Source organism: Plecotus auritus (genome assembly GCF_963455305.1).
Source record: "Plecotus auritus genome assembly, chromosome: 2".
Lineage (NCBI taxonomy): Eukaryota > Metazoa > Chordata > Mammalia > Chiroptera > Vespertilionidae > Plecotus > Plecotus auritus.
The window spans coordinates 106,602,560-106,627,856 of record NC_137771.1 but is presented as its reverse complement, the minus strand read 5'-3'; the positions used below and the strand labels follow the sequence as shown (position 1 = coordinate 106,627,856).

At 45.4% G+C, this 25,297-nt stretch overlaps 1 protein-coding gene across 3 annotated transcripts in view; it reads left to right on the top strand.

Annotated features, from left to right (window-relative positions):
• Window positions 1-25,297, top strand: part of WNT7A (Wnt family member 7A) — a 129,982-nt gene that overhangs the window by 82,129 nt on the left and 22,556 nt on the right. For 2 of the 3 annotated variants that reach the window (XM_080657498.1, XM_080657496.1), the window contains exon 4: window positions 6,739-7,214. In XM_080657498.1, the coding sequence (XP_080513624.1) occupies window positions 6,739-7,214 (476 nt within the window). Of the gene's footprint in view, window positions 1-6,738; window positions 10,408-25,297 lie in introns of those variants that run through there. The other variant, XM_080657497.1, reaches the window with a different exon arrangement.

The following is a 25,297-nucleotide window of genomic DNA, read 5'->3' as shown; positions in this document are numbered from 1 at the left end:
TAAATATCCAAGTTGTGTTTGTTTTTTTTAAAAAGAGAGATTGCTAATAAAACAAAGGACAGTGTTAAAGGAGCCAAAGCAGATGGTGCAGGACCATGGCTTTGTGAACAGCGAAGAACCATTATTTCTTAGGCTAGAAGTGTTAGGAGGTTGGACTGCTAGAATCCCAGGGCCTGTACCAAGAGGACTTGCACGCAGGAGCTGTGACCTTTGATAGGGAATGCAGCCATCTGGGGGCCAGTGGAGATGAGCAGGAGGAGTAATGACCAGGACTTTCCTCCTGCCCTCTAAGCTCCCTCTGGTGCCTTTCATTGGTCAGACCCACCTGGAAGTGACCCAGCTGCAATCAGACCATCCCACAACCCAAATACCCTGGGCCCAATCTATCACCTTTAGGAATGGTTAGAGTCCTGGAACAAGCAAGCTCGTTGGTGCAGTCCTACAGTCTAGCCTCCGGGGGCATAGAGCGGGAGGGGAAAGTGTGGGGAGTGGTCTGGAGAGACATAAGGAGGAGGTCCTGCATACTCTGAACCTGGATCCCTTCCTTTCTCTCTGGAGGTTTCAGAAAATTCAGTTCTATCAGAGCACTGGAAATGCTTTGTATGGGTTAAAGAACAGCATGGATAAAAGGCTAAGAGTATCAGAGAGTCAGAGCAGCCTTGGAAATCATCTAGTTCAAACTCTTGAGTTCAAATGGGGAAACCAAGGCCCAAGGAAGGTACCCAGCCAATCAACATCAGAGTCAGCCAAGTCTCACCTCCAGAGACAGTCCCTACATCCAGCTTCTCTGCTGAGATCTTGTTTTATTTTTCAGAGCAGTTGTAGGTTCACAGCAAAATTGAGCAGAAGGTAAAGGAGTTTTCATATATCACCTGCCTCCCCCTCCCCACATACACTCTCTGCACAAGAGTGGTCCATTTGTTACAACCAATGCAAGGTCTTTTTAAAGTCATAAATCCTGCTCCACTGGTTTCCCTGTCCACTCACAGTAAAATCTCGTCTTCTAGCGTAAGGAGACAGGATGACTAAATATCATGTGGTGACCTAGTTAGGATTGTAGAACAGAAAAAGGACAGTAGATATAAACCAGGGAAATCTCAATAAAGTGTCAACTTCAGTTAATAATAACATATTAATATTAACTCATTAATTGTAACATTTACCATACTAATGTAAGATATTAGGGTGTATGGAAACTCTCTTCACAATTTTTCTGTAAATATAAAACTGTTTTAAAAAATAAAGTTCTTCCATAAAACTCTGAATATGAAAAAAATCCCACCTCCTTAGAGTCTGTAGGATGGAACTTCTGCCTATGCCACCTTGGCACCTCACTTTGCCCAGTCACCATGCTCCAGCCACATGGCCTTGGCCCTGCAGAAGCCTCAGGCCCTTTGCCCCATGTCCCTCAATTGGAAACAAAATGAGAGAATGAGTCTGTTCTGCCATGTGCTGGCCTCCTCTTGTGGTCTGCCCTCTGCTCAATGTCACCTCTCTCATCAAGGTCACGTAGCCTGCCCACCTCCTTCCTCACTCTCCAATTGCTACTCCTATCCCATTTTCTTCTCACTTATTTTATAATTGGAAGCAGTTACCTGTTCCCCTCAACCCCATAGCATGTCCTCTTAGCTTTGTCCCTCTTTCTTTTGCTGAGTCTCCAATCCTTACATGATGCCAGCACATAGTAGTTCCTCGGTTTGTCCCCTCAGTTCCTGTGAAGATCAGTCCCCAGACCTGCACTAGTGACATGTGAAAATGAGTGGGGCCTGTGGCTGGAATTGGAGGTGGGACTGGAACACAGCCCTTCATCATGTCATCTGACCCCAAACTACCATATAGGTGAGAGGCAGGAGAACTATGTGTGCTCAGAGCTTGCTGAGCCAGACATCCGGGCCTCAGTCTTTTCTCATTTCTTTTCCTTTTTCACTGAGGCATCTCTGCACCACAGGGTGGTGACATGGTAGACCCCAAGCAGTCTCATGTCACTGGTCTTTAAGTTGGGACCCAGCAGTGTAGCCAGGGACATAAAATATTGACAATGATTCATACCAACTGTTCCAAGCCCCCTCTCCTCCACCATGGCTCCTCCCCTGGGTCCTCCCAACTTCCCCCATCCAGCAATGTAGGGTTGGTGCTCTTGTGGTTATTGGGGCTGGGAATGCAGTTGTGGAAGAGCTGGAATGCACCCTGTTAGTGAATTAACCTTTGGGAATTTCCTAAGAGAACCCACCATGTGCCAAGAACTGGGAAGGTGCGTGGGGCAGTCATTTAGAACCTGCAGACCCTTCAACTGCCTGACAGCTGACCCACAATCCAGAGTCTTCAAGCACAAAGGGGTACCCAGAAGGCTCCTGGACAGCTCAGAAATTGGTAGCCAGACTGGCCTCAGGGGGTGGGAAAAGAGTGCATAAAGAGTGATCTTTGTCCCAGACACACTTCCTCTGCTGTTGTCCCCTGCCTTAGGGAGAGGGCTTGCTGCCTGTCTGTAATTTCCAACTGGGTGACCAGTCCTAGCCAGGAGAGCTGTGGTTCTGCCCAGCTTTATTCGGACATAATGCGATCACTGAGGCTCTCAAAATGCAGAGTTTGCAAGGTTAATGAGCTGGTGTCATCTGATTAGGGGCCCACACAAATACCATCACGGCCTGAGGCAGACACAGAGGAAGAGGGAGATAGTGTGCAGGGGGCCGTGCAAGGGAGCTGGTGCAGATGGTGTGGGAGGCAACTGCACCCAGCCCAAGGACCCAGGAGCCTGGCCTCAATGCCCAGGGTCCACTTCAACAGAAACATTTGGTGTCACACATAGGCAAATACAGCCCATGCTTCTAGCAACTTTTTTTAAAAAACACACAACTTTATTGAATTATAATTCACATAATATACAGTGCACTCATTTAAGGTATGCAGTTAAAAAGTTATTCTCATGTCTGTGCAACCATCACCATAGTCAATTTCAGAATATTTTCATTACCTCAAAAAGAAGAAACCTGTACCCTTTAGCAGTCACTCCACATTTTGCCAAACTGCTCCCAGCCCACTAATCCACCATCTGACTTTATAGACCTGCCTATTCTGGACATCCCATACAAATGCAATCATATAATATGTGACCTTTTCTGACTGGCTTCTATCACTTAACTTCTTGTTTTCAAGGTCCATCCATATAGTAGCATGTGTCAGTACTTCATTCTTTTTGTGACTAAATAACATTCCATTTATGGATAGACCACACTGTACTCATTAGTTGATGGACATTGTGGTTTTGATTTTCATTTCCCTGATGATTAGTGATGCTGAGCATCTTTCCACATGCTTATTGGCCATTGTACCCAATACATTTTTTATAAATTGCAAGGTATAGCTTACATGCAAAAAAAAAAAAATAGCACAGAGATCATCTATGTTTATTTAAAAGAATAATGATAAAGCACCCATATCTAGGAACAGAACATTACCAGAACCCCAGATGATACCTGGGTGATCCTCATCAACCATAGCCCCTTACCTCCAACTCCAGAGACAAGCACTCTTGGTATTTGTGTCCCTCATCTCTTTACTTTCCATGCGTCCCCTCTCTGTGTGCCCTGAAGAATACAATATTGATTTCAGAGAGGAAAGGAGAGGGAGAGAGAGATAGAAACATCAATAATGAGAGAAAATCATCAATCTGCTGCCTCCTGCACGCCCCCCACTGGGTACCAAGCCAGCAACCCGGGCATGTGCCCCGACTAGGAATCAAACTGTGACCTCCTGGTTCATAGGTCGATGCTCAACCACTGAACCTCAACCGGGCAGTTTTGCCAACTTTTGAACTGATAAAGATAAAACAGTTCTGTGGAAATCTTTCAATTGCTTCTTTCTCTCCCCACTGTGTTTCTGAGGTTGGCCTCTGTTTGTGTAGCTGACTGTAGTTGTTCACTGTCATTGCCCTACTGTGTCCTGTTGAGTACACATGCCTCAGTTCATCCTTCCTACTATGATGGATGGACATCCAGATGGTGCCCCGTTTGGAATTATCATAAACACTGATGCTCTGAGCATCCTGGAGCCTCTTTCTGTCCACATGAGCAGTTTTCCCCAGGCTCTGCTGCTTGCACTCTTCAGCTTTCTCAGGCTGCTGTGTTTGCACTCCAGCCAGCAGTTTGTGTGAGTTCCAGGGGCTCCGCAGCCTCACCCACACTCAGTAGTGTCAGAATTCATTCTGAACATCTTCCAGCATCTCTCTGTTCAAGTCTCTGACTGCACTAAAATCTCAGTCATCTAGGCCGTCATGTCTCAGGAACACCTGCCTGACCCTGTGCCCACATGCATCACACCTCTGAGCCTCGCTCTTTCCCACTTTTCAGGCCAAGGTGAGCTGGCCTGTTGGGAACTCTCTTCTCACTGATGACACAGAGGGACATCTGTGTTATTTAGGTGTCTACTCATCTGTAGCAGCTCTAAGTGTGTGAAGGTCGTGTGAGGGTGCTGGCACATAGTATGTGCTCTGTCACACTAGGTGTCCTGATACCAGAGACTCAACCAGCCTGGATCTCTGTCCCTGAACTTTCTGGATGCTTGCAACATCGCTGACTTGTTTGATTATAGGTACTGTGGTCAAAACACAGGTAACCCTCCCTTCCTATTGAGTATAATGACCAAGCATTGGTCACCTCCTCCTGGAAGCAGAACAATTAGGGCTGGGTGGACCCTGAATACAGGCCCATTCTAGGTGACAAACCTCTTTGTCCCCAGCACCTGCACAGGCCCAGGCCCAGAGGCAAAACTAACAACTACTTTTTGAATGTCTGATTTTGTTCTAGCACCCTGACTTTTGTTAGAAAAGATAAAATTGCCTTTGCTCCATGTTTCAGTGAAGGCAACTGAGCCTCAGAGATGGGGTGTGATGACCCCAAGGGCACATAGTAAGTAAGCAGCGGGGGGTGGGGGGGAGGGGAAAGCACTCACACCCCTCAGCAATAAGACCCTGCCTCTGAATGCCTCACACACCAGTATACCTGCTCTGGGAGTCAGCTGAGCCTGTTTATCCCTGCAGATGAAATCATACTAACATGATGAAGTGAAATAAGATGCTATATATAGAAGCATGTGTATGGGTGATTAATAAATGTTCATTTACTCATTCACTTATTCTTTCACTATGTAACAAGCAAAAGTATTTTGACAATCTGGATGAAGAACCATGAAAATGCTTACACACTATAACCCAGAAACTATGCTCACTAATACATCCCCATCCCAGTGCCTGCTATACAGTAGCAGCTTAATACATGTCTATTAGGATGACATCAGGCCAAAGATGATGAGGAAGGAAGAGAAGCTTCAGTTCCAAATATACTTGCTTTTACATTACATATAGTTAAAAAGAAATAATGAAGGAAAGAAAGAAGGGAGGGAGGGAAGGAAAGAAAAAGTAAAAACAATAACCAAAAACAACCTAAATACCCTGTGCTATGGGGGCTTTGGTAAATGATGTCTCCTCTTACTGCTAGGATATTCTAAAGCTTGGGTCAGCAAAATATGGCCCATGGGCCATCTCTGACCCACTGCCTATATTGCTAAATACAAATTAAATGAAAACCAGCCATTAGTTTTGCCTGTCCTTGAACTTCACAGCAATGGAATCCTATATTATGTTCTTTTTAGTGTCCAACTTTTTTTTCACACAACATTATATCTAGGAGATCTGTTCTTCTTGTATTAATAGTTCATTCTTTTTCACTATTATCTAGTATTTCATTGCATAATTATAATTAATTACTACTTCTTATTATCCCCATCTACAAATGGGGAAACTGCAGCACAGAGATTTAAAGTAAGTTGTTCAAGGACACACAGCAGGTTCATGTTAGTTCTGGGACTTAAGCCACAGGGTCCAGAATCTGTGCTTCTCCCCCACTCCCACCCCATACAGTACTGCCTCTCATGGTATGATGGTGGAAGCCCAAGGGGCCTTGGGAACTCAGAAGAAGGGCAACAGCATCCAGCCTGGGAGCCAGGGGTAGATGCCAAGGAAGCTTCAATCAGAGCAATGCGTTTCCAGACTTATATGTCCATAGTGCCTGGCAGGTGTCATAGGTGATCAAAGCAGTTGACTTCTGAAAAACCGTAACTTAAGAAGGTCAGGTAAGTAAAAGGGAGTAGTGAGGACTATGGCAAATTGAAGGATATCAACTCATGAGGAAGACAACTGCTGGCATAGCTCCAAGTATTATTGCCATATGACAAGGCTGGCAGAGGTTGTGGTGAGGCAGGACACAACAGGACTACAGCTGGCATTTCTTGCCAGATTCTGTGCCAGGAAGTCAGCACCACTTATTAAATAATTTGACTATCACCCCAGAGTTGCCAGATGCACTTTTTGTTTGCCAAAAACAAAATAAAACAAATGCACATGGGAGTCTGCCTTTTAAATACTCCTGGTTTATAAATATTGGTTCAGAAACTATTTTAAACCTGGGCAGGCCAAAAAGAACCTATGTGTGTTCTGGACTGGCCTGAACTGATCTAAGCACATCTACAGACCGCACAGGAGTTGGGAAGCAAGGAAGGCAAGTTAGTTCCAGGTGGAAGGCACAGCACAAGGGCTGGAGATGAGAGGAATTTGAATCCAGGCCTGAGTTTCCTGCACCAAAAGGAAAAACAAAAACCAAACCCAGCTAGTTGGAGCAGGGGGTGGGCCAGGCTGGGCTGGGTCCTGCAAGCAATGACCTGCATTGTGCTCTCCCACTCCTGCAGATCCTGGAGGAGAACATGAAGCTGGAGTGTAAGTGCCATGGCGTGTCGGGTTCCTGCACCACCAAGACCTGCTGGACTACACTGCCACAGTTCCGAGAGCTGGGCTACGTGCTCAAGGACAAGTACAATGAGGCCGTACATGTGGAGCCTGTGCGCGCCAGCCGCAACAAGCGGCCCACCTTCCTGAAGATCAAGAAGCCGCTGTCATACCGCAAGCCCATGGACACGGACCTGGTGTATATTGAGAAGTCACCCAACTACTGCGAGGAGGACCCAGTGACGGGCAGCGTGGGCACGCAGGGCCGCATCTGCAACAAGACAGCCCGCCAGACTAGTGGCTGTGACCTCATGTGCTGCGGCCGTGGCTACAACACCCACCAGTACGCACGGGTGTGGCAGTGTAACTGCAAATTCCACTGGTGCTGCTATGTCAAGTGCAACACCTGCAGCGAGCACACCGAGGTGTACACGTGCAAGTGAGCCCAAAACTGCACTGCATGCACCCTCAAGTCAGGTCCACTGTGGGGAGGACCAGAGTCCAGCTGCACTCACCCTGCAGGTCAATTCCCAGATCTCCATAGGGAACTGCAGGAATGCTGAGCTTGTCTTTCCTGCTGTGGAGGCACCTGTGCAGTTTCCTGCAGACACTTTGGGGAAAGGGCTCTCCAGAGCCCCTAAGGATTCTAGTCCATACCTAGCCTGCTCTGTCCTACCCCAGACACTGCCTGGGTCTCCTCACTGCAGCAGAGCCTTCCACAGCAGGAACCCTGGATCGTTGGGCCTCATCAAGCAATATTTAACAATTTTGATTTTAAAAATAACATTAATTTATTTAATTAAAAAGAATCAGTCCACCTCATTGGGAACCGTTTTCTGCAAAGTGGACTGGTTGCTTTCTTTGCAGGAAAATTTTGTCACTGGGACAAGGAGCCAACTAGAACTGTACATAATAATTATTCTTTATGCAGATATTTCTACTAGCTGATTCTGCAAGTATCCGCTGCATTAGATGTTTAAGTACAGAGCAGATGTCATATATATATATATTTTAAGCTGGTCCAAGTTTGGAGATGCTTTTCACAATACGTTTCCCATCCTTTAGTCCTACACAACTCACACTTCACCATTAGAGAAATCCAGTTTGGAATACATAGAAAAAGGAAAGATAATAAAAGCACCCAGCAATTTTCATCTTTTGGAAAGTGAGCCACTGGATAGGAGAGAATGTTTTGTAAGAGACTATTTTTATATGAATATTTTATTTATTTTGCATCTGGCTGTATCATTCTGTGGCCTGGGCTTCTTAATTCCAGGACTTGCTCTGTGGTAAGGAGAGACAAGGCCTGGGTGTGGAGTCAGATCCCACGAGGACCCTCACACAACTGCGTTTTCAAGTTCTGTTGATCAAATGGGCAAAAGTGGCCATGGATGCCTGGGCTGTCGTGTCATTGGTATTACCTGGGAAAGGAATTAGATCTTCAGTCTCAGCCTATTAAGCTCAGGCTTTAAGAGCAAGGTCACTGAGCGGTGACCTCATGACCAGCCATTTAGTGGGCAGGTCTGTGCATTGGGACCATCACAGGGACTTGGTCATGGCCACTCGGCAGAAGCCAGCTCAGGGAACCTACTCCTCACCAGAATGCCCCTGAATTGCTGAGTGCCCTGGGGGGTAGGGGTGAGCCGTAGTCCTCAGTTATAAGGCAAAAAAGCTGGGGTGAGAGGTCCCATGAGCAGCTGGGTTTCCTGGATGTCACAGCCCCAGGGCAGACTGTCAGAGAGAGGTATGGACGAGACCTCTCTGCCCTGGGTCCCCCTTCTTCCAGTGCCTCTCTACTTGGGAAGCTTTCCTTAAGGAGGCCGTGGGTGTTCTGCATCCATTTGTGTGTGTGTGTGTGTGTGTGTGTGTGTGTGTGTGTGTGCATGCATGTGCAGCTTTAGGGAGTCATGGGGTAGTTATGTGACTTTGTGCTTTCAGGTATCTCTTGTGTGCTCCTGTGTGTACCCAACTATCTGTTTATCTCCATGTGTACGCCTGAAAGATTCGGAGTGGTGTATGCACGTGGGTGTGTGCCTGTGTATCTCTGCTTGCCGGGCAGGGCAGATGGTGTTGAGTCAAACTATAGGGATCTTTGGTGATTGTGTTGAGCCACCAAGAGATGGCACTTCTGAACTGTATGCCCACAAGTACCCCTGAGATCACAGCCCCATGGCCCCATGCACTGGGAGCCTCTCCATGTCTAGGCTGTATTGGACACTCCAGTGTCAGCACTGGACCTGGATCACAGCATAGACAAATAAAATGGCTGGACAGTTGGTTGATTTCTTCCCTTGGACCATTTTTTTCTTCTTTACTTTGGTATTAGGATGGGTAGGCATGAAGGAATGAATCCATGGGGTGGATGAGTGAATGAATGGGTGAGTGGGCAAGTGGGCAAGTGGGCAAGTGTGGCAGGGGCGTGGTCAATGGGTGAGGGAGGAGAAAACGCAGAAGTTTCTTGAAGTCTCCATGTCACAGTTTATCTCTGCCTCAGAAGCCTGCAGTGTCCACCGTGAGCAAAGAGGCTTCTTAAGCCTTCAGCCCCTCTGCTCCCAACTGGCCTCATGGCACCTGAGAGAGAGGGAGATTCTGATCACCTCCCAGAGGCCCGTTTAATGTAATCACATAAACATGGTTTCAGAAGCCACCCCATGTCTTGTTTTACTATTCAGATGAAAAGTGGGCCTGGCAGGGGACAGCTGGGCTTGTGAGAAGAATGGCCAGGTCAGCTGCCAGCCTATCACTTGGCTCCTTAGTACACTGTTAGTTTCAAATGTAGGGACCTGCCCTCCTGCCGAAGGTGCCCAGCTAAGTTGTGCTCTGAGCCTCAGTTTCTCCATCGTAAAAGTGGAATAAAAATACCTACCTCACAGGGCTGTTGTGAGCGTCCTGCCAATAATGATTGTGTGGCACTTTGAGTTTCAAAGCAATGGATGAATGCTAAGTATTATTATTATTGTTATTGTTGCTATTATTACTATTTTCTCCATAATGATAATATTCTTAAAACATAGCTTATACGAATACATATTTTGCTTTGTGTTAGGCAGAGATATCCCCCCTTTGTTTGTTTTATTCCTAAAGTGACTTTTCAATAAAACTGCCATTAAAAAGACAAAAATCTTAAGAGACTGAAACAAAAAACAACAGCAGAAAGTCCAGGACTATAGTGTGGAAAGCTCAGGGTCCAGGTTGATAACAACTGTGGGAAGTGAGCTGCTCAATGCAAGCCCATTGGAGCTTCATGAAGATGTGGGCCTCCTCATAGCCAGACCCTCTGATTTTTCTTTAATCCTCACCTGAGGATATGTTTTTATTGGTTTTTAGAGTGGGGCAGGGAGGGAGAGAGAGAGAGAGACAGAGAAACTTCAATGTAAGACAGAAACATCGATCGGTTGTCTCCTGTATGCACCCCAACCAGGGATCGAACCTGCAACCTATGTATGTGCCCTGACCAGGAATTGAACCCACAACCTTTTGGTGTACAGAATGATGTTTCAACCAACTGAACCACCTGTTGTGGCAGATCTCCTACTTTTTTGATATGGAGCAAAACAGGACTGCAAGCTGAACTTGCCTTTGTGCCACCAGAGTGCAGCCTCTGACTTGGACCAAATCTCTTGTTTTAGAGATGGAGAAACTGAGGCCCAGAGAGGGACAGGGCTTTATGCAAGGCTACATAGCAAGCCCAGAAGAGGGAAGACAAAAACAGGACTTGTGCCTCCCAGAAAGGCCAACAGAGTGCATTCCTTAGGCAACAAAATAAGGTGGAGGGGTGAGGTGGGAGGGATGAAATTCCTACTTGTTCAGAATACCACGGGGGGGGGGGGGGCAAAAGTAGGTTAATAGTTATGAGTACACAAAGCACAGAGTTTATTCTTGATTATTATTTATTAATCATTGTATTATTTTTCACATGAACAACTGAAAACCTACTTTTGCACCACCCTGTATGTGTTCTCAGGTGTGTGTGCAAATGCACTCGTGTCCTTCTGGACTTAAGTTTAGAACTAACTCAAGGCTCCACAGCGTGACAGGCCTGTGCTCTCAACCACTCTGTAGGGGGTGCCCTGGCAGCCAGCCAGTGGAATCCCCAAACCTCCCATTTTCCTACCCACAACCCTTCAATCAAGGAAACTCCTTAGCAAGACCCAGGTCAGGAGAGTCCTGGGTTGACCTGTTTCTCTACCCAAGGTAGAGCTATACCTTGCAATCTTCAAAGCAAGTTTGTGATGTGTTTCCTGAGACCCTAGGAGGGCTCCATTCCCACTTATAAATGAGGACCAGCCTCAGGGAAGGAAGTGCCTTCTTCAAGACCCCAGCCCGAGGAAGTGGGAAACAGGCTGCAGTCTCACTTCAGCCTATGGTCCTGAGCCTTCTGTCACCTCTAACAGAAGCTTAAGAAAGAAAGAAATGACAGTGGGTCACACAGGGCATCCAAGTCTGACACAGATCGTCATTGCCAACTTTTCCCCACCTTACTGAATGCATCCGACAGGCCACCAAGACCTGGCACTTCTTCCCAGGGCATTGCACAGCCCACCCACCTTCCTCACTAACTGGCCACCATTGTCTCTCACCTAGAAGAATGCCACCACCTCCTCCCAAGCCTCCCTGCATCCACTCACGCCCCCTCAAATTAGCCTTTCAAGCTCTGGATAGCCCAATCCACTTCCTGACTACAACCAGATGTGGCTCCCCATTGCTCTGCAGATAAAGAGCAAGTTCATTAGTCCTTCACGACCTGGCAGCCTTGCCTCTGCCTCTTGTGCACAGTGGTAATAGTGCCATTTGTGAAGTTATTGCTTTCTGCCAGGCAAGGTTCTAACAATTTTCATGAATTCTCTCTTATCTTCACACCACCCTGTATGTCTTGTACCTTTGCTGTGTCCTCTGCCAGGAACACCCACCTTCCTTTCCTCCACCTGACAGACTCCTGTTCCTCTGAGGAGCCCTTCTGTGCTGTTGCAGGAAGGATGAGGTCTGGAGCCACCCATGTGCAGGTGCAGCCTTGCTGTTCTTTTTGTCCTGAGCTACTGGAATCGGAATTACACTCTCCCTTACAGTGTTCTAGAGCCATCTTCCAGCTGAAGGCAGGGAGATGAAGGGATTCACCCACACAAATCACTGACCAGGCTCTATGACAAGTGTATCAGTTTGCTATTGCTGAGTAACAAATCACCCCCCAGACTCAATGACTTCAAACAATTGTATTATTGCAACTAAGTCTATGGATAAGTTGAGCAGTTCTTCTGATCTCAGATGGGTTCCCTCAGGCACCCATGGCCAATTGTGGTCAGATAAGTGACCCTGCTGATCTTGGAAAAACGCTGTCATATGTTTTGGGGTCAACTGGCTAGAGGCTGGTCTAGAATGACTTTAACTAAGATGAATGGGCCATAATCTCATCCTCCAGTAGGCTAGCACAAGCTTGTTTACATCAGAGAGGAAGGATTACAAATGTAGGAGCAGAAGTTGCCAAGCTTCTTGAGGCCCAGGCTCAGCACTGGCACAAGGTTAGGTCTGATACATTCTATTAACCAAAATTAGCCACAGGACCAGCCCAGATTCAAGGTGTTAGGAAGGAGACTCTTTTTCAATGGGAGGAATTGCATAGTCACATAGCAATGGGCGTGAGACAGGGAAGGGACTTAACCACACACAGGACCACTGTGAAGACATTCACATTTGCTGTCCTGAGCAGGACAGTTGTAACACTGATAATGGGGCAGGGACACAACCACTCTGTTTAATGGGCTCCCCAAACCTCAGCTTCTCCACCTGTCAGTCACTTGTTCTGGAGTCAATCTTGTATCTTGTCTTCCTCTACCCCAGTCCATCAGCAAAACCTCTTGAGTGTACTTCAAAATATACCCAAAGCTAACCACTCTGTCTGCACACCCACCAGCCATCTGTGTGTCTGAGTACAGCCATACCTAGGTCCTCTATGTAGGTCATACTGCTAGACCACATTCCCTGTTTCCCTTGTGGATGGGAGTCACCACATGACTGGGCTCTGAAATATGGAGTAGGGATGTTTGCTCCACTTCCAAGTCCATTGACACCTCCTATGCTCTTTCCCTTCCACTGAGGAGTAGAGCCACACAAAATTGGTTCCTAGGCCCCTCAGGGTCCACCTGACAATCAGAAACACCTATGGGTAAGAAATCTGTTGTGGGAAGCCACTGAGATCTGTAAGTTCATCTGTTACAGCACAGAGGTCCTCCCTTACTAGACTCTACAGTGGCCTTCCTTCTGTTCTTCCAATATACTAGGTTTCACCCTGCCTCCAGGCCTTTGCACATGATGCTTTCTCTGATTTTTTCTGCATAGCTGAATTTTCCTGGTTAAAAAGGGTTGACTCAAATGCCAGCACTTCAATATGCACCCTAATCACCTGGGCTTCCAGCACCTTTCATCTACTACTTTTGTTTTTTTGGCATTTACCACTACCTGAAATGATATTTCTCACTTATTAGAAGTTTACAATATAGTGGTTAAGAGCATCAACACTGGCCTTGGCCAAGTGGATCAGTTGGTTGGAGCATCGTCCCGTACACCAAAACGTTGCAGGTTCGATTCCTGGTCAGGGTGTGTACAGAAAGCAATCGATCAATGTTTCTCACATTGATGTTTCTCTCTCTCTCAAATTAATAAAAACATATCTTCAGGTGGATTAAAAAAAAAACAACAAAAAGAACATCAACCCTGAAATCAGATGCCCGGTGTTCAAACCTGGCTCTGCTATTTACTGGCTGTGTAGTTTAGGGTAACTAACTTAGCCTTTCTGTAGTTGTGTTTCACCATTTGTAAAATTGGGCACATCACAGTGATTAAATGAGCTGATCCATGTAATAAAGTGCCTGATACATTGTAAGGGCCATGGAAGTGTGAAGTTTGGATATTACTGTGTTTGTTCCATTTCATGGGTGCAGGATATCGGCTGTCTTTGTTGCCACTGGATCCTTAGTGTGCAGCACACAGGGTTAATAAACATTTGTTGAATAAGAACGAATAAAGAGCTGGCGCCCATTTCCAGACTCACCCGTCCCCTGCTGGGGAGCGGGGCATCTGAATCTGAGAGCTGGAGGACAAGAGACAGGGGCTGGAGGGTGTGGAGACAGATCAATCCCCTTGATGTGGTCACAAACACATCTGCTCCATTGACAAGGTGGCTACTGGTTGCCACAACAACACTCCTTGCCCCAGAAGAACGTGCTAGAGACAATGGGAGAGCTCAGCAGCCACCCCCGACTTAGCCCTGGATGGCAAGCTGCCTCTGACCCAAAGAAAGTGTCACACCCTATGCTCGTGCATGCGCACACACCCATGGTCGCTCATGGACATGGAGCGAGAAATCCAGGGAGACCTGCACACTCGGCCAAGGGGAGGCATCACAAAGGAGATACAGACACACACAGCTATAGGAGACATAAGAGATACACACAGGCCACTGCTAGGGGTCCAGGGTCACACTAACTCGATGCCACCCACCTAGAGGCTGGCCACTGACTGGGCAACTTGTCTTACCTGGGAAGCCATGGCTTGACCTTCACTATTCATCTGTGGTCCCTGGCGCTTGCAGGCCCCCAGTTTGTGTGAGTGTGTACGTGTGTAAATGTGTGTATGTATGTGTATATGTGTGTATGCGTATGTGTTTATTTGTGGTATGTGTGTATATGTGTGTATGTGTGTGTGTGGGTATGTGTGTATGCATATGTGTTTATTCGTGTGTGTGTGTGTGTGTGTGTGTGTGTGTGTGTGTGTGTGTTTGTGTGGTGGTAGTGGGAGTCACTGTGTATAGGTTGGAGGAGGACACAGTGCCATCTCCCTCAGGAGGGAAGCCACACCCAGAGTGGAGATAGTTGAGTATGAAGAGAGACAACCGCTGAGGCATTACAGCTACAGTCCTGCTCTCTGGCCAAGATGCTGGGTTCCAATCACAGCTCTGCCCTCACACTGTGGAGAGATGGGATAAACAAGGCCTTCTACCCTCAGCCCCAGGGTCCTCACACTCACAGCAAGTGCACGCAGGGGTTTCACATGGAGCTCCCCAGTCAGGGAAGACAGCAACTGTGAACCCCACATCCACTAGATAGCGCTCTGCACTGCCTCGGAACTGCAAGCCTGGGCTTGGTCCCCACTGACATCCGGTTCGGGGTAGGTGCCAGGGACTGTGGGGGGCTTTTGCCTACCACAGGTCTCAGACATAGTTTCTGAAAACACAGTCCCCAGACCCTCTCAGGGGGTCAGGACGTCAGGAAGTCAAAGTTATTGTCACAATCCTTCTCCTGAAGTTGCCCAGCAGAGTGCTCAGGCCAAGTGACTAGATGTGACTTCACTGCCAAAGTGACTGAACACAGTGGCTGATGTGAGGCACTAAAGAGATCTGAGAAAATATAAAACAATGACCTTTTCTCACTAAGTTTGTTTTATTGGTTTTAAAACAAAAAACTATTTTTCATTAAAAATGTGTTATTTATGTAAACATAGTGGATTAGTTATCATTTTTTAAAGTAAACTTTTTATTGTTGATAGTATTACAGATATCTCTCCTTTCCCCCCTTTACACCCATCCTGCCAGCCCCTACCCAATTCCCCCTGTCTTTACTACCCTATTGCCAGTGTCCATGGGCTATGCCTATCCTATATAATAATAGAAGAATATGCAAATTGTCTGTTACTCTGTAACGTCATGACCCATCGCAGGAGGCTGCCTGCGCGTGCGCGGGCAGAGCATTGCTCTGGAGATGGGGCAGAAGCAGGGAGGTGCCTGGAGGAGGTGGGACCAGCCTGAGGTGACTCGAGGGACTGAAGGTGGGGCTTAAAGCGGCCAGAGGGGTTGGGGGCTGGACCAGGAGCGCTGGAGCTCTGCGTGGAGAGGTTCATGTGTCAAGGCAGTGTAGGGCTGCACAATTTCCTGTGCTGGGCTCCTAGTAAGTATATAAGTTCTTTGGTTTATCTCTTCTCATATCCCCAACCCCACATTGAGGTATGTCAGTCTGTTCCATGCCTCCATACTTTGGGTCTTACTTTGTTGATTAATTTATTCTGCTAATTAGATTCTACAAATAAGTAAGTTCATGTTATATTTGTCTTTCTCAGATTGGCTTATTTCACTTAGAATAATATTTTCCTGGTCCATCCATGCTGTCCCAAAGGGTAAGAGATCCCCTTTTTAATAGCTGCATAGTATTCAATAGTGTAAATGTCCCACAGCTTTTTTTATCTACTCATCTAATCTCGGGCACTTGGGCTGTTTCCAAATATTAGTTATTGTAAATAATGTTGCTATGAACATAGGGTGATTATATTCTTTCTGATTGGAGTTTTGGGGATCTTAGGATATATTTCCAGAAGTGGGATCACTGGGTCAAATGGAAGTTCCATTTTTAATTTTTTGAAGAAACTCCATACTGTTTTCCATAATAGCTGCACCAGTCTGCATTCCCACCAGCAGTGAACTAGTGTTTCCTTTTCTCCACATCCTCACCCGCATGTATCGTTTGCTGATTTTTTTTTATGGTAGCAATTATGACAGGTGTGAGGTGATATCTCATTGTGGCTTTAATTTGAATCTCTCTGATGATTAGTGACTGAGCATTTTTATACGTCTCTTGGCCATTTATATGTCCTCTTTGAAGAAATGTCTATTCAGGTCTTCTGCCCATTTTTAAATTGTATTGTCTTCCTTCTGTTGAGTTGTATGAGTACTTTATATATTTTGGATATTAACCCCTTATCAGATGTATCATTGGCAAGTATGTTCTTCCAAACAGTGGGTTCCCTTTTCATTTTGATGGTTTCTTTTACTGTGCAGAAGCTTATTGTTTTGATGTAGTCCCATTTGTTTTTTTTCTCCTTAGTTTCTTTTGCTCTAAGACAGTGGTTGGCAAACTGCGGCTCGCGAGCCACATGCGGCTCTTTGGCCCCTTGAGTGTGGCTCTTCCACAAAATACCACGTGCGGGCATGCACGTACAGTGCGATTGAAACTTCGTGGCCCATGCGCAGAAGTTGGTTTTTGGCTCTCAAAAGAAATTTCAATCGTACTGTTGCTATTTGGCTCTGTTGACTGATGAGTTTGCCGACCACTGCCCTAAGAGATGTATCCCTAAACATATTGCTACTAGAGTCCTGGTGCACAGGATTCATGCACTGTTGGGGGACGTGGCCTGCAGGGATCGCCTGCTATGGGAGCACTGCTCATCCTGGTCAGCTGAGCGGCTGTGGACCCGCCCTCTGAGCAGCTTCTCCCTGGTCTGGCATCTTCTGTGGAGCCAGAGCACTCGCCTCTCCAAGGGACCCAGTTGGGGCCAGGCCCAGGGACAATAGCACTGAGAGGCAGGGGAGTAGGCCTCAGTCCTGGGGCAGCCATGAACCTGCCTCCCAGCCTCTAGGGTCAGCTCTGCCAGGAGGTGGCAGGGAGTGAGGAGAAGGAGCCTGGGGCAAGGAGGCTATGATCACAGCCTGGGTTCCTGGCCGTCAGTCTGGGGTTTGCAGCGGGAGCAGCCGCTCATCCTGGTCAGCCGAGTGGTGCTTCCACTATGGTAGTGCACTGACCACCAGAGGGCAGCTCCTTCATTGAGCGTCTGCCCCCTAGTGGTCAGTGTGCATTATTAGCTACTGGTCAACCGGTTGTTCGGCTGTTCAGTCACTGGGCTTTTATTTAATTAATTAATTAATTAATTTATTTATTTATTTATTTATAATTTCTTTATTGATTAAGGTATTACATATGTGTCCTTATTCCCCCATTACCCTTCACCCCCCATTCAAGCCACCACCCGCCTGTTGTCTGTGTCCATTGATTAGGCTTATATGCATGCATATAAGTCCTTTAGTTGATCTCTCCTCCTTACCCCCATCGTCCCCTACCTTCCCTGAGGATTGATGTTCTGATTGATGTTTCTCTGTCTCTGGATCTGTTTTTAGTCATCAGTTTATGTTGTTCATTATATTCCACAAATGAGTGAGATCATGTGATATTTATCTTTCTCTGCCTGGCTTATTTCACTTAGCATAATGCTCTCCATCTCCATCCATGTTGTTGCAAATGGTAAGAACTCCTTTTTTACCACAGCGTAGTATTCCATTGTGTAGATATACCACAGTTTTTTAATCCACTCATCTGCTGATGGGCACTTAGACTGTTTCCAAATCTTAGCTATGGTGTATTGTGCTGCTATGAACATAGGGGTGTATCTATCCTTTCTGATTCGTGTTTCTAGTTTCTTGGGATATATTCCTAGAAGTGGGATCACTGGGTCAAATAGGGATATATTCCTAGAAGTGGGATCACTGGATCCATTTTTAGTTTTTTGAGGAAACTCCATACTGTTCTCCACAGTGGCTGCACCAGTCTGCATTCCCACCAGCAGTGCACAAGGGTTCCTTTTCCTCCGCATCCTCCCCAGCACTTGTTATTTGTTGATTTGTTGATGATAGCCATTCTGACAGGTGTGAGATGGTACCGCATTGTTGTTTTGATTTGCATCTCTCTGATGATTAGTGACTTTGAGCAGGTTTTCATATGTCTCTTGGCCTTCCTTCTGTCTTCTTTCGAAAAGTATCTATTTAGGTCAGTTGCCCATTTTTTGATTGGGTTGTTCATCTTCTTTTTGATAATCTGCATGAGTTCCCTGTAAATGTTGGAGATTAAACCCTTATCGTTGATATCATTGGCAAATATGTTCTCCCGTGCAGTGGGCTTTCTTGTTGTTTTATTGATGGTTTCCTTTGCTGTGCAAAAGCTTTTTATTTTGATGTGGTCCCATTTGTTTATTTTCTCTTTAGTTTCCATTGCCCTAGGAGCAGTATCAGTGAAGAAATTGCTTCGTCATATGTCTGAGATTTCTCTGCCTGTGGATTCCTCTAGTATTTTTATGGTTTCCTATCGTATGTTTAAGTCCTTGATCTATTTTGAGTTTATTTTTGTGTATGGTGTAAGTTGGTGGTCTAGTTTCATTTTTTTGCATGTATCTGTCCAATTTTCCCAACACTGTTTATTGAAGAGACTGTCTTGACTCCATTGTATGTTCATGCCTCCTTTGTCAAATATTAATTAAGCATAGTGATTTGGGTCGATTTCTGGGTTCTCTATTCTATTCCATTGATTTATATGTCTGTTCTTGAGCCAGTACCAGGCAGTTTTGAGAATAGTGGCCTTGTAATACAGCTTAAAATCTGGTATTGAGATTTCACCTACTTTGTTCTTCTTTCTCAGGATTGCTGTAGCTATTCAGGGTTTTTTTTTTTTTTTTATTCCAGATGAATTTTTGGAATGTTTTTTCTAGGTCTGTGAAATATGCCATTGGTATTTTAATGGGAAGTGCATTGAATTTATAGATTGCTTTGGGTAGTATGGACATTTTAATGATGTTGATTCTAACAATTCATGAACATGGTATGTTCTTCCATCTGTTTATGTCTTCCTCTATCTCTTTTTTCAGAGTCGTGTAGTTTTCCATGTATAGTTCTTTTACCTCCTTAGTTAAGTGTATTCCTAGGTATCTTAATTTTTTTTGGTGCGATGGTAAATGGGATTGCTTTTTTAGTCTCTCTTTCTGTAAGTTCATTATTGGTGTATAGAAATGCCATAGATGTCTTGGCGTTGATTTTGTATCCTGATACATTGCCAAATTCATTTATTAAGTCTAATAATTTTTTGATGGTGTCTTTAGGGTTTTCTATGTACAGTATCATGTCATCTTCAAATAAGGACAGTTTTACTTCTTTTCCAATTTGGATGCCTTTTATTTCTTCTTCTTGTCTGATCGCAATGGCTAGTACTTCCAGCACTATGTTGAACAGGAGTGGTGAGAGTGCGCATCCCTGTCTTGTTCCTGTTATTAGGGGAAATGGTTTTAGTTTTTGCCCATTGAGTATGATGTTGGCTGTGGGTTTGTCATATATGGCTTTTATTATGTTGAGGTATGATCCTTCTATTCCCACCTTGCTGAGAGTTTTTGTCAAGAAAGGGTGTTGGATTTTGTCAAATGCTTTTTCTGCACCAATTGATATGACTATGTGATTTTTATCTCTCAGTTTGTTTATGTGATGCATCACGTTTATTGATTTGCGAATATTGTCCCATCCTTGCATCCCTGCAATAAATCCTACTTGGTCATGGTGTATGATCTTTCTGATGTACTGCTGGATCCGATTTGTTAGAATTTTGTTGAGGATTTTGCATCTACGTTCATGAGGGATATTGGCCTGTAATTCTCCTTCATTGTGTTGTCTTTATCTGGTTTTGGTATTAGGGTGATGCTGGCTTCATAGAAGGAGCTTGGAAGTGTTCCTTCCTCTTGAATTTTTTGGAATAGTCTGAGGAGGATAGGTTTTAGTTCTTCCTTGAATGTTTAGTAAAACTCCCCTGTGAAGCCATCTGGCCCCGGGCTTTTGTTTGCTGGAAGCTTTTTGATGACTGTTTCAATTTCTTCCATAGTTATCAACCTATTGAGATTTTTAGAATCTTCCTGCGTGAGTTTTGGAAGGTTGTATTTTTCTAGGAATGTGTCCATTTCTTCCAGGTTGTCTAGTTTGTTAGATTAGAGTTGTTCATAGTATTTTTTAACAATCCTTTGTATTTCTGTGGGGTCTGTTGTTATTTCACCTCTTTCATTTCTGATTTTATTTGGGTCCTCTCTCTTTGCTTCTTGGTGAGCCTGGCTAGAGGTTCATCAATCTTGTTTATTCTTTCAAAGAACCAGTCTTGGTTTTATTGATCTTTTGTATTGTTTTTTTTGGTCTCTATGTCATTCATTGCTGCTCTGATCTTTATTATTTCCTTTCTTCTGCTCACTGTGGGCTTTTCTTGTTGCTCTCTTTCTAATTCTTTGAGTTGTTGAGTTAGATGATTTATTACCATTTTTTCTTGTTTTTTTTTTTTGTTTGTTTGTTTGTTTGTTTTTGTTTTTTTTTGTTTTTGTTTTTTTTTGAGGTAGGCCTGTAGAACTATAAATTTCCCTCTCAGGACTGCTTTCATTGTGTCCCATAGCATTTGCATTGTTGTGTTTTTATTGTCATTAGTCTCCAGGATGTTTTTAATTTCTTCTTTGATCTCATTGATAATCCAATCATTGTTTAATAGCATGCTATTCAGCTTCCAAGTTTGAATTTTTTGGAATGTTTTTATTGTGGTTTATTTCTAATATTATGCCATTGTGGGCTGAGAAAATGCTTGTTATGATTTCAATCTTTTTGAATTTGGGGAGACTTTGCTTGTGACCCAATGTATGGTCTTTTTTTAAAATGTCCCATATGCACTAGAGAAGAATGTATATTCCGTGGCTTTGGGGTGAAATGCTCTGAATATGTCAGTTAGGTCTATCTGATCTAGTGAGTCATTTAGAATTGCTGTTTCTTTGCTGATTTTTTTTTTTTTTTTTTTGTCTAGAGCAGTGGTTGGCAAACTGCAGCTTGCGAGCCACATGCAGCTCTTTGGCCCCTTGACTTTTTAGCAAAGGCCAGCTTAGGAGTACCCTAATTAAGTTAATAACAATGTACCTACCTATATAGTTTAAGTTTAAAAAATTTGGCTCTCAAAAGAAATTTCAATCATTGTACTGTTGATATTTGGCTCTGTTGACTAATGAGTTTGCCGACCACTGGTCTAGAGGATTTATCCAGTGATGTCAGTGGTGTATTAAAGTCCCCTATTATAATTGTATTGTTGTCATTCTCTCCCTTGATATCTTCCAAGAGTTTTTTTTATGTATTTGGGTGCTCCTGCATTGGGTGCATATATGTTTATCAGGGTTATATTCTCTTGTTGTATCGATCCCTTCATTATTATGAAGTGGCCTTCCTTATCTCTTGTTATGGCCTTTACTTTGAGGTCTATATTGTCAGATATAAGTACTGCTACCCCAGTTTTTTTTCATTTCTATTTGCCTGAATGATATTTTTCCATCCTTTGACTTTCAGTCTGTGTGAGTCCCTTGTTCTGAGGTGGGTCTCTTGTAGACAGGATATATATGGGTCGTGTTTTTTTATCCATTCAGCCACTCGATGTCTTTTGATTGGAGCATTTAGTCCATTTATGTTTAAAGTTATTATTGAAAGGTACTTGTTTGTAGCCATTTTTATTTTTTGTGTCTGTGTTCTTTCTTACCTTTTTCTTTTTTCTTTTTATACCAGTCCCTTTAGCATTTCTTGCATTGCTGTGTTGGTAGTGATAAACTCCCTTTGCCTTTTTTTGTCTGCGAAGCTCCTTATTTCTCCTTCAATTTTGAATGATAGCCTTGCTGGATAGAATATTCTTGGATTCAGTCCCTTGGTTTGCATCACTTTGTAAATTTCCTTCCATTCTTTTCTGGCCTGATGTGTTTCTGTTGAGAAACCATTTGATAATCTAATGGGAGCTCCCTTGTATGTAACTTTCCATCTCTCTCTTGCAGCCTTTAAGATTCTCTCTTTGTCCTGAATATTTGCCATCATAATTATGATGTGTCTTGTTGTGGGTCTTTTCAGGTTCATCCTGTTTGGGACTCTCTTTGCTTGTGTGACTTTTTTCTTTGCCACATCAGGGAAGTTTTCTGACATTATTTCTTCAAATAGGTCTTCTAACCCTTGTTCCTCTTCCTGTTGTTCTGGCACCCCTATTATTCGTATGTTGCTTCATTTCATGTTGTCCCATAGCTCCCTTAGGCTCTCCTCCTGTTCTTTAATTTTTTTCTCCAATTGCAATGCAGTTTGGCTGTGTTTTGCTTCCCTGTCTTCTAATTTGCTAATTCGGTCCTCCACTTCTCCTAGTCCAGTGGTCGGCAAACTCATTAGTCAACAGAGCCAAATATCAACAGTACAACAATTGAAATTTCTTTTGAGAGCCAAATTTTTTAAACTGAAACATCTTCTAACACCACTTCTTCAAAAGAGACTCACCCAGGCCGTGGTACTTTGTGGAAGAGCCACACTCAAGGGGCCAAAGAGCTGCATGTGGCTCGCGAGCTGCAGTTTGCCGACCACTGTCTTAGTCTATGTTGAAACTTTCCATGGTGTTTTTTATTGCAGCTATATCACTTTTCATTTCTTCTTGATTCTTATATAAGGTGTTGATTTTTTCTTCCATCTGGTTTATGAACTCTATGACCCTTATTCTGAATTCTTTTTCTGACATATTGCATGCCTCTGTTTCACTCTGCTGCTTTTCTGGCGATTCCTCCTATTTCCTTTGGGGGTATCTTTGTCTACCCATTTTTGGTCTCACTGACTGATCTAGGGGCTGCTCCTTGGGTGGCAGTGGCTTCTTGGGCTGTGGTGGCTCCTCAGGCGGACACGGAAGCAGCTGCTTCTCAGTTGGCAGCGGCTCCTCTGGTGAGTGCTGTTTGCAGCAGTGGTGTTTTCTCTGGCTGGTGGGGGAGGCTGCTTGTATAGCTGCTGTTCCTTGGACGGGGGTGGGCTGATTATGAGGTTGCTGCTCCTCGTGTCCACTGCTCCTTGGACGGGGGCCAGCTGCTCACGTGGCTGCTGTTCTTTAGATGGGGGCTGGCTGCGTGCTGCTGCTGTTTCTCACATGGGATGGGCTGCTCATGATGCCACCACTCCTTGGACAAGGGCAGGTTGCTTGCAGGGCTGCTGCTCTTTGCACGGGTGCGGGTTGCTTGTGCAGCTGCTTCTCCTCGGACAGGGGGCGGTCTGTTCATGCAGCTGCTGCTCCTTGCGTGGGAGTGAGCTGCTTGTGCTGTTAATGTTCCTCAGACAGGGACGGGCCACTCACCCGGCTCCTTCTCGTCAGACAGGTGCAGGCTGCATGTAGGTGCTGCTCCTTGGACCAGTGCAGACTGCACAGGGCTGCTGCTTTTTGGACGTGGGCAGTCTGCTTATGTGGCTGCTGCTTCTCAGATGGGGGTAGGCTGTTCGTGTGGCTGCTGCTCCTTGGATGTGGGCGGGCTGCTCACACAGCTGCTGCTCCTCAGATGTGGCCAGGCAGCTCGTGCATCTGTTGCTCCTCAGGAGGGGGTGGGCTGCTCACACAGGTGCTGCTCCTCTGATGGGGGCAGGCGGCTTACACAGCTGCTGTTCCTCGGATGGGGGCAGGTGGTTTGTGTGGCTGCTGCTCCTTGGAAAGGGACTGTCTGCTTACACAGCTGCTGCTCCTCGGACTGGGGCAGGCTGCTGGCACAGCTGCTGCTCCTCAGACTGGGGCAGGCTGCTCGTACAGCTCCTGCTCCTTGGAAGGGGACTGGCTGCTCATGTGGCACAGCTGCTGCTCTTCGGACAGGTGCAGGGTGTGGGGCTGTGCACAGCTGCTGCTCCTCAGATGGGGGTGGGCTGTTCAAGCGGCTACTGCTCCTCAGATGGGGTGAGCTGCTCATTTGGTTGCTGCTCCTCAGACAGGGGAACTGGCCACTCACACAGCTGCTGCTCCTTGGACAGGGGCAGGCCACATGAAGCTGCTGCTCTTAGGCCTGTGGCGGGTTGCTCGCGGGGCTGCTGCTCCTTGGACATGAGTGGGCTGCTCACGTGTCTGCTGTTCATGTGGTTGCAGTGCCCTGGGCTAAAGCATTGGGCCAGTCAGAGGGGAGCATGCTTCAGAACTCACAGGAGCCTGTGCCCAGGGTGGCTGGAGCCTCGTTGACCATGGGATCACAGCCTAGGTAGCATGTCCCTGGCAGGGGTGGCTGTAGAGTCCCAGGTGTTATCTGAGGGCACCCTGGGTGGAGTTGAGGCTGGGAACCCAGTTACAGCAGCTCTTCCCTTCAAAAAGGCTAGGCCTCTGAGGACAAGTTGGCCTCCCAGTACTGTTTGCAATGGTAGCAGAAGTTGCCTAATTAGGCGAGCCTGATTAGCCTGCCCCTGAAGGTCCTGTGGGATCTAACTGTGCCTCCTTCACACACACACACACACACACACACACACACACACACACACACACCACCTGACCACACACTCCTCTTTTACTCCCTCACTCACTCATGCTCTTTCCCTCACTGCTGCATTCTTCCTGCCTCTATAGTTGGGCCTGGGGTGTTATTGACCCATTTGTGGATGGAGTTTCCTCTCCAGGTGTCTGGTTATGTGGCTTGCTCTCAAGCCCCTTTGCCAGACAGGATAAAATTCACCTCAATAAGACACAACATAGAGGGAACTAAGCACAAATGTACTCATGACACCAATAACCCCAATATAAGTGACCACCTGAGAAAACAGAGCTAGGGCAGAGAAAAGAGAGCACAAATGCTATCAAAGAGAGAGAAAAAGATAAGAGATAAAAAACAAAGGAAGAAAAAGGAAAAATATATATATATATGGGGGTAAGACACCACAGAACCAATAAATAAAACAAACAAACAAAAATACAAACACCACACACCCAGCAAAGAGGGTTGGGGCAGAATCTGTAGAGGCTGAGCTTATATACTGAAAATAAGATTAAGAATTAGATGAATATGGAGAGGACCTCAATTTAGTATTAGTATTGAAAAAGTAAAAAAGGAATAAGTGGATGAGAAGAAAGAGAATGAGAAGAAAATAATAATAAATTTACAAAAAAATTGATTTCAAAAATGGTATAAAAA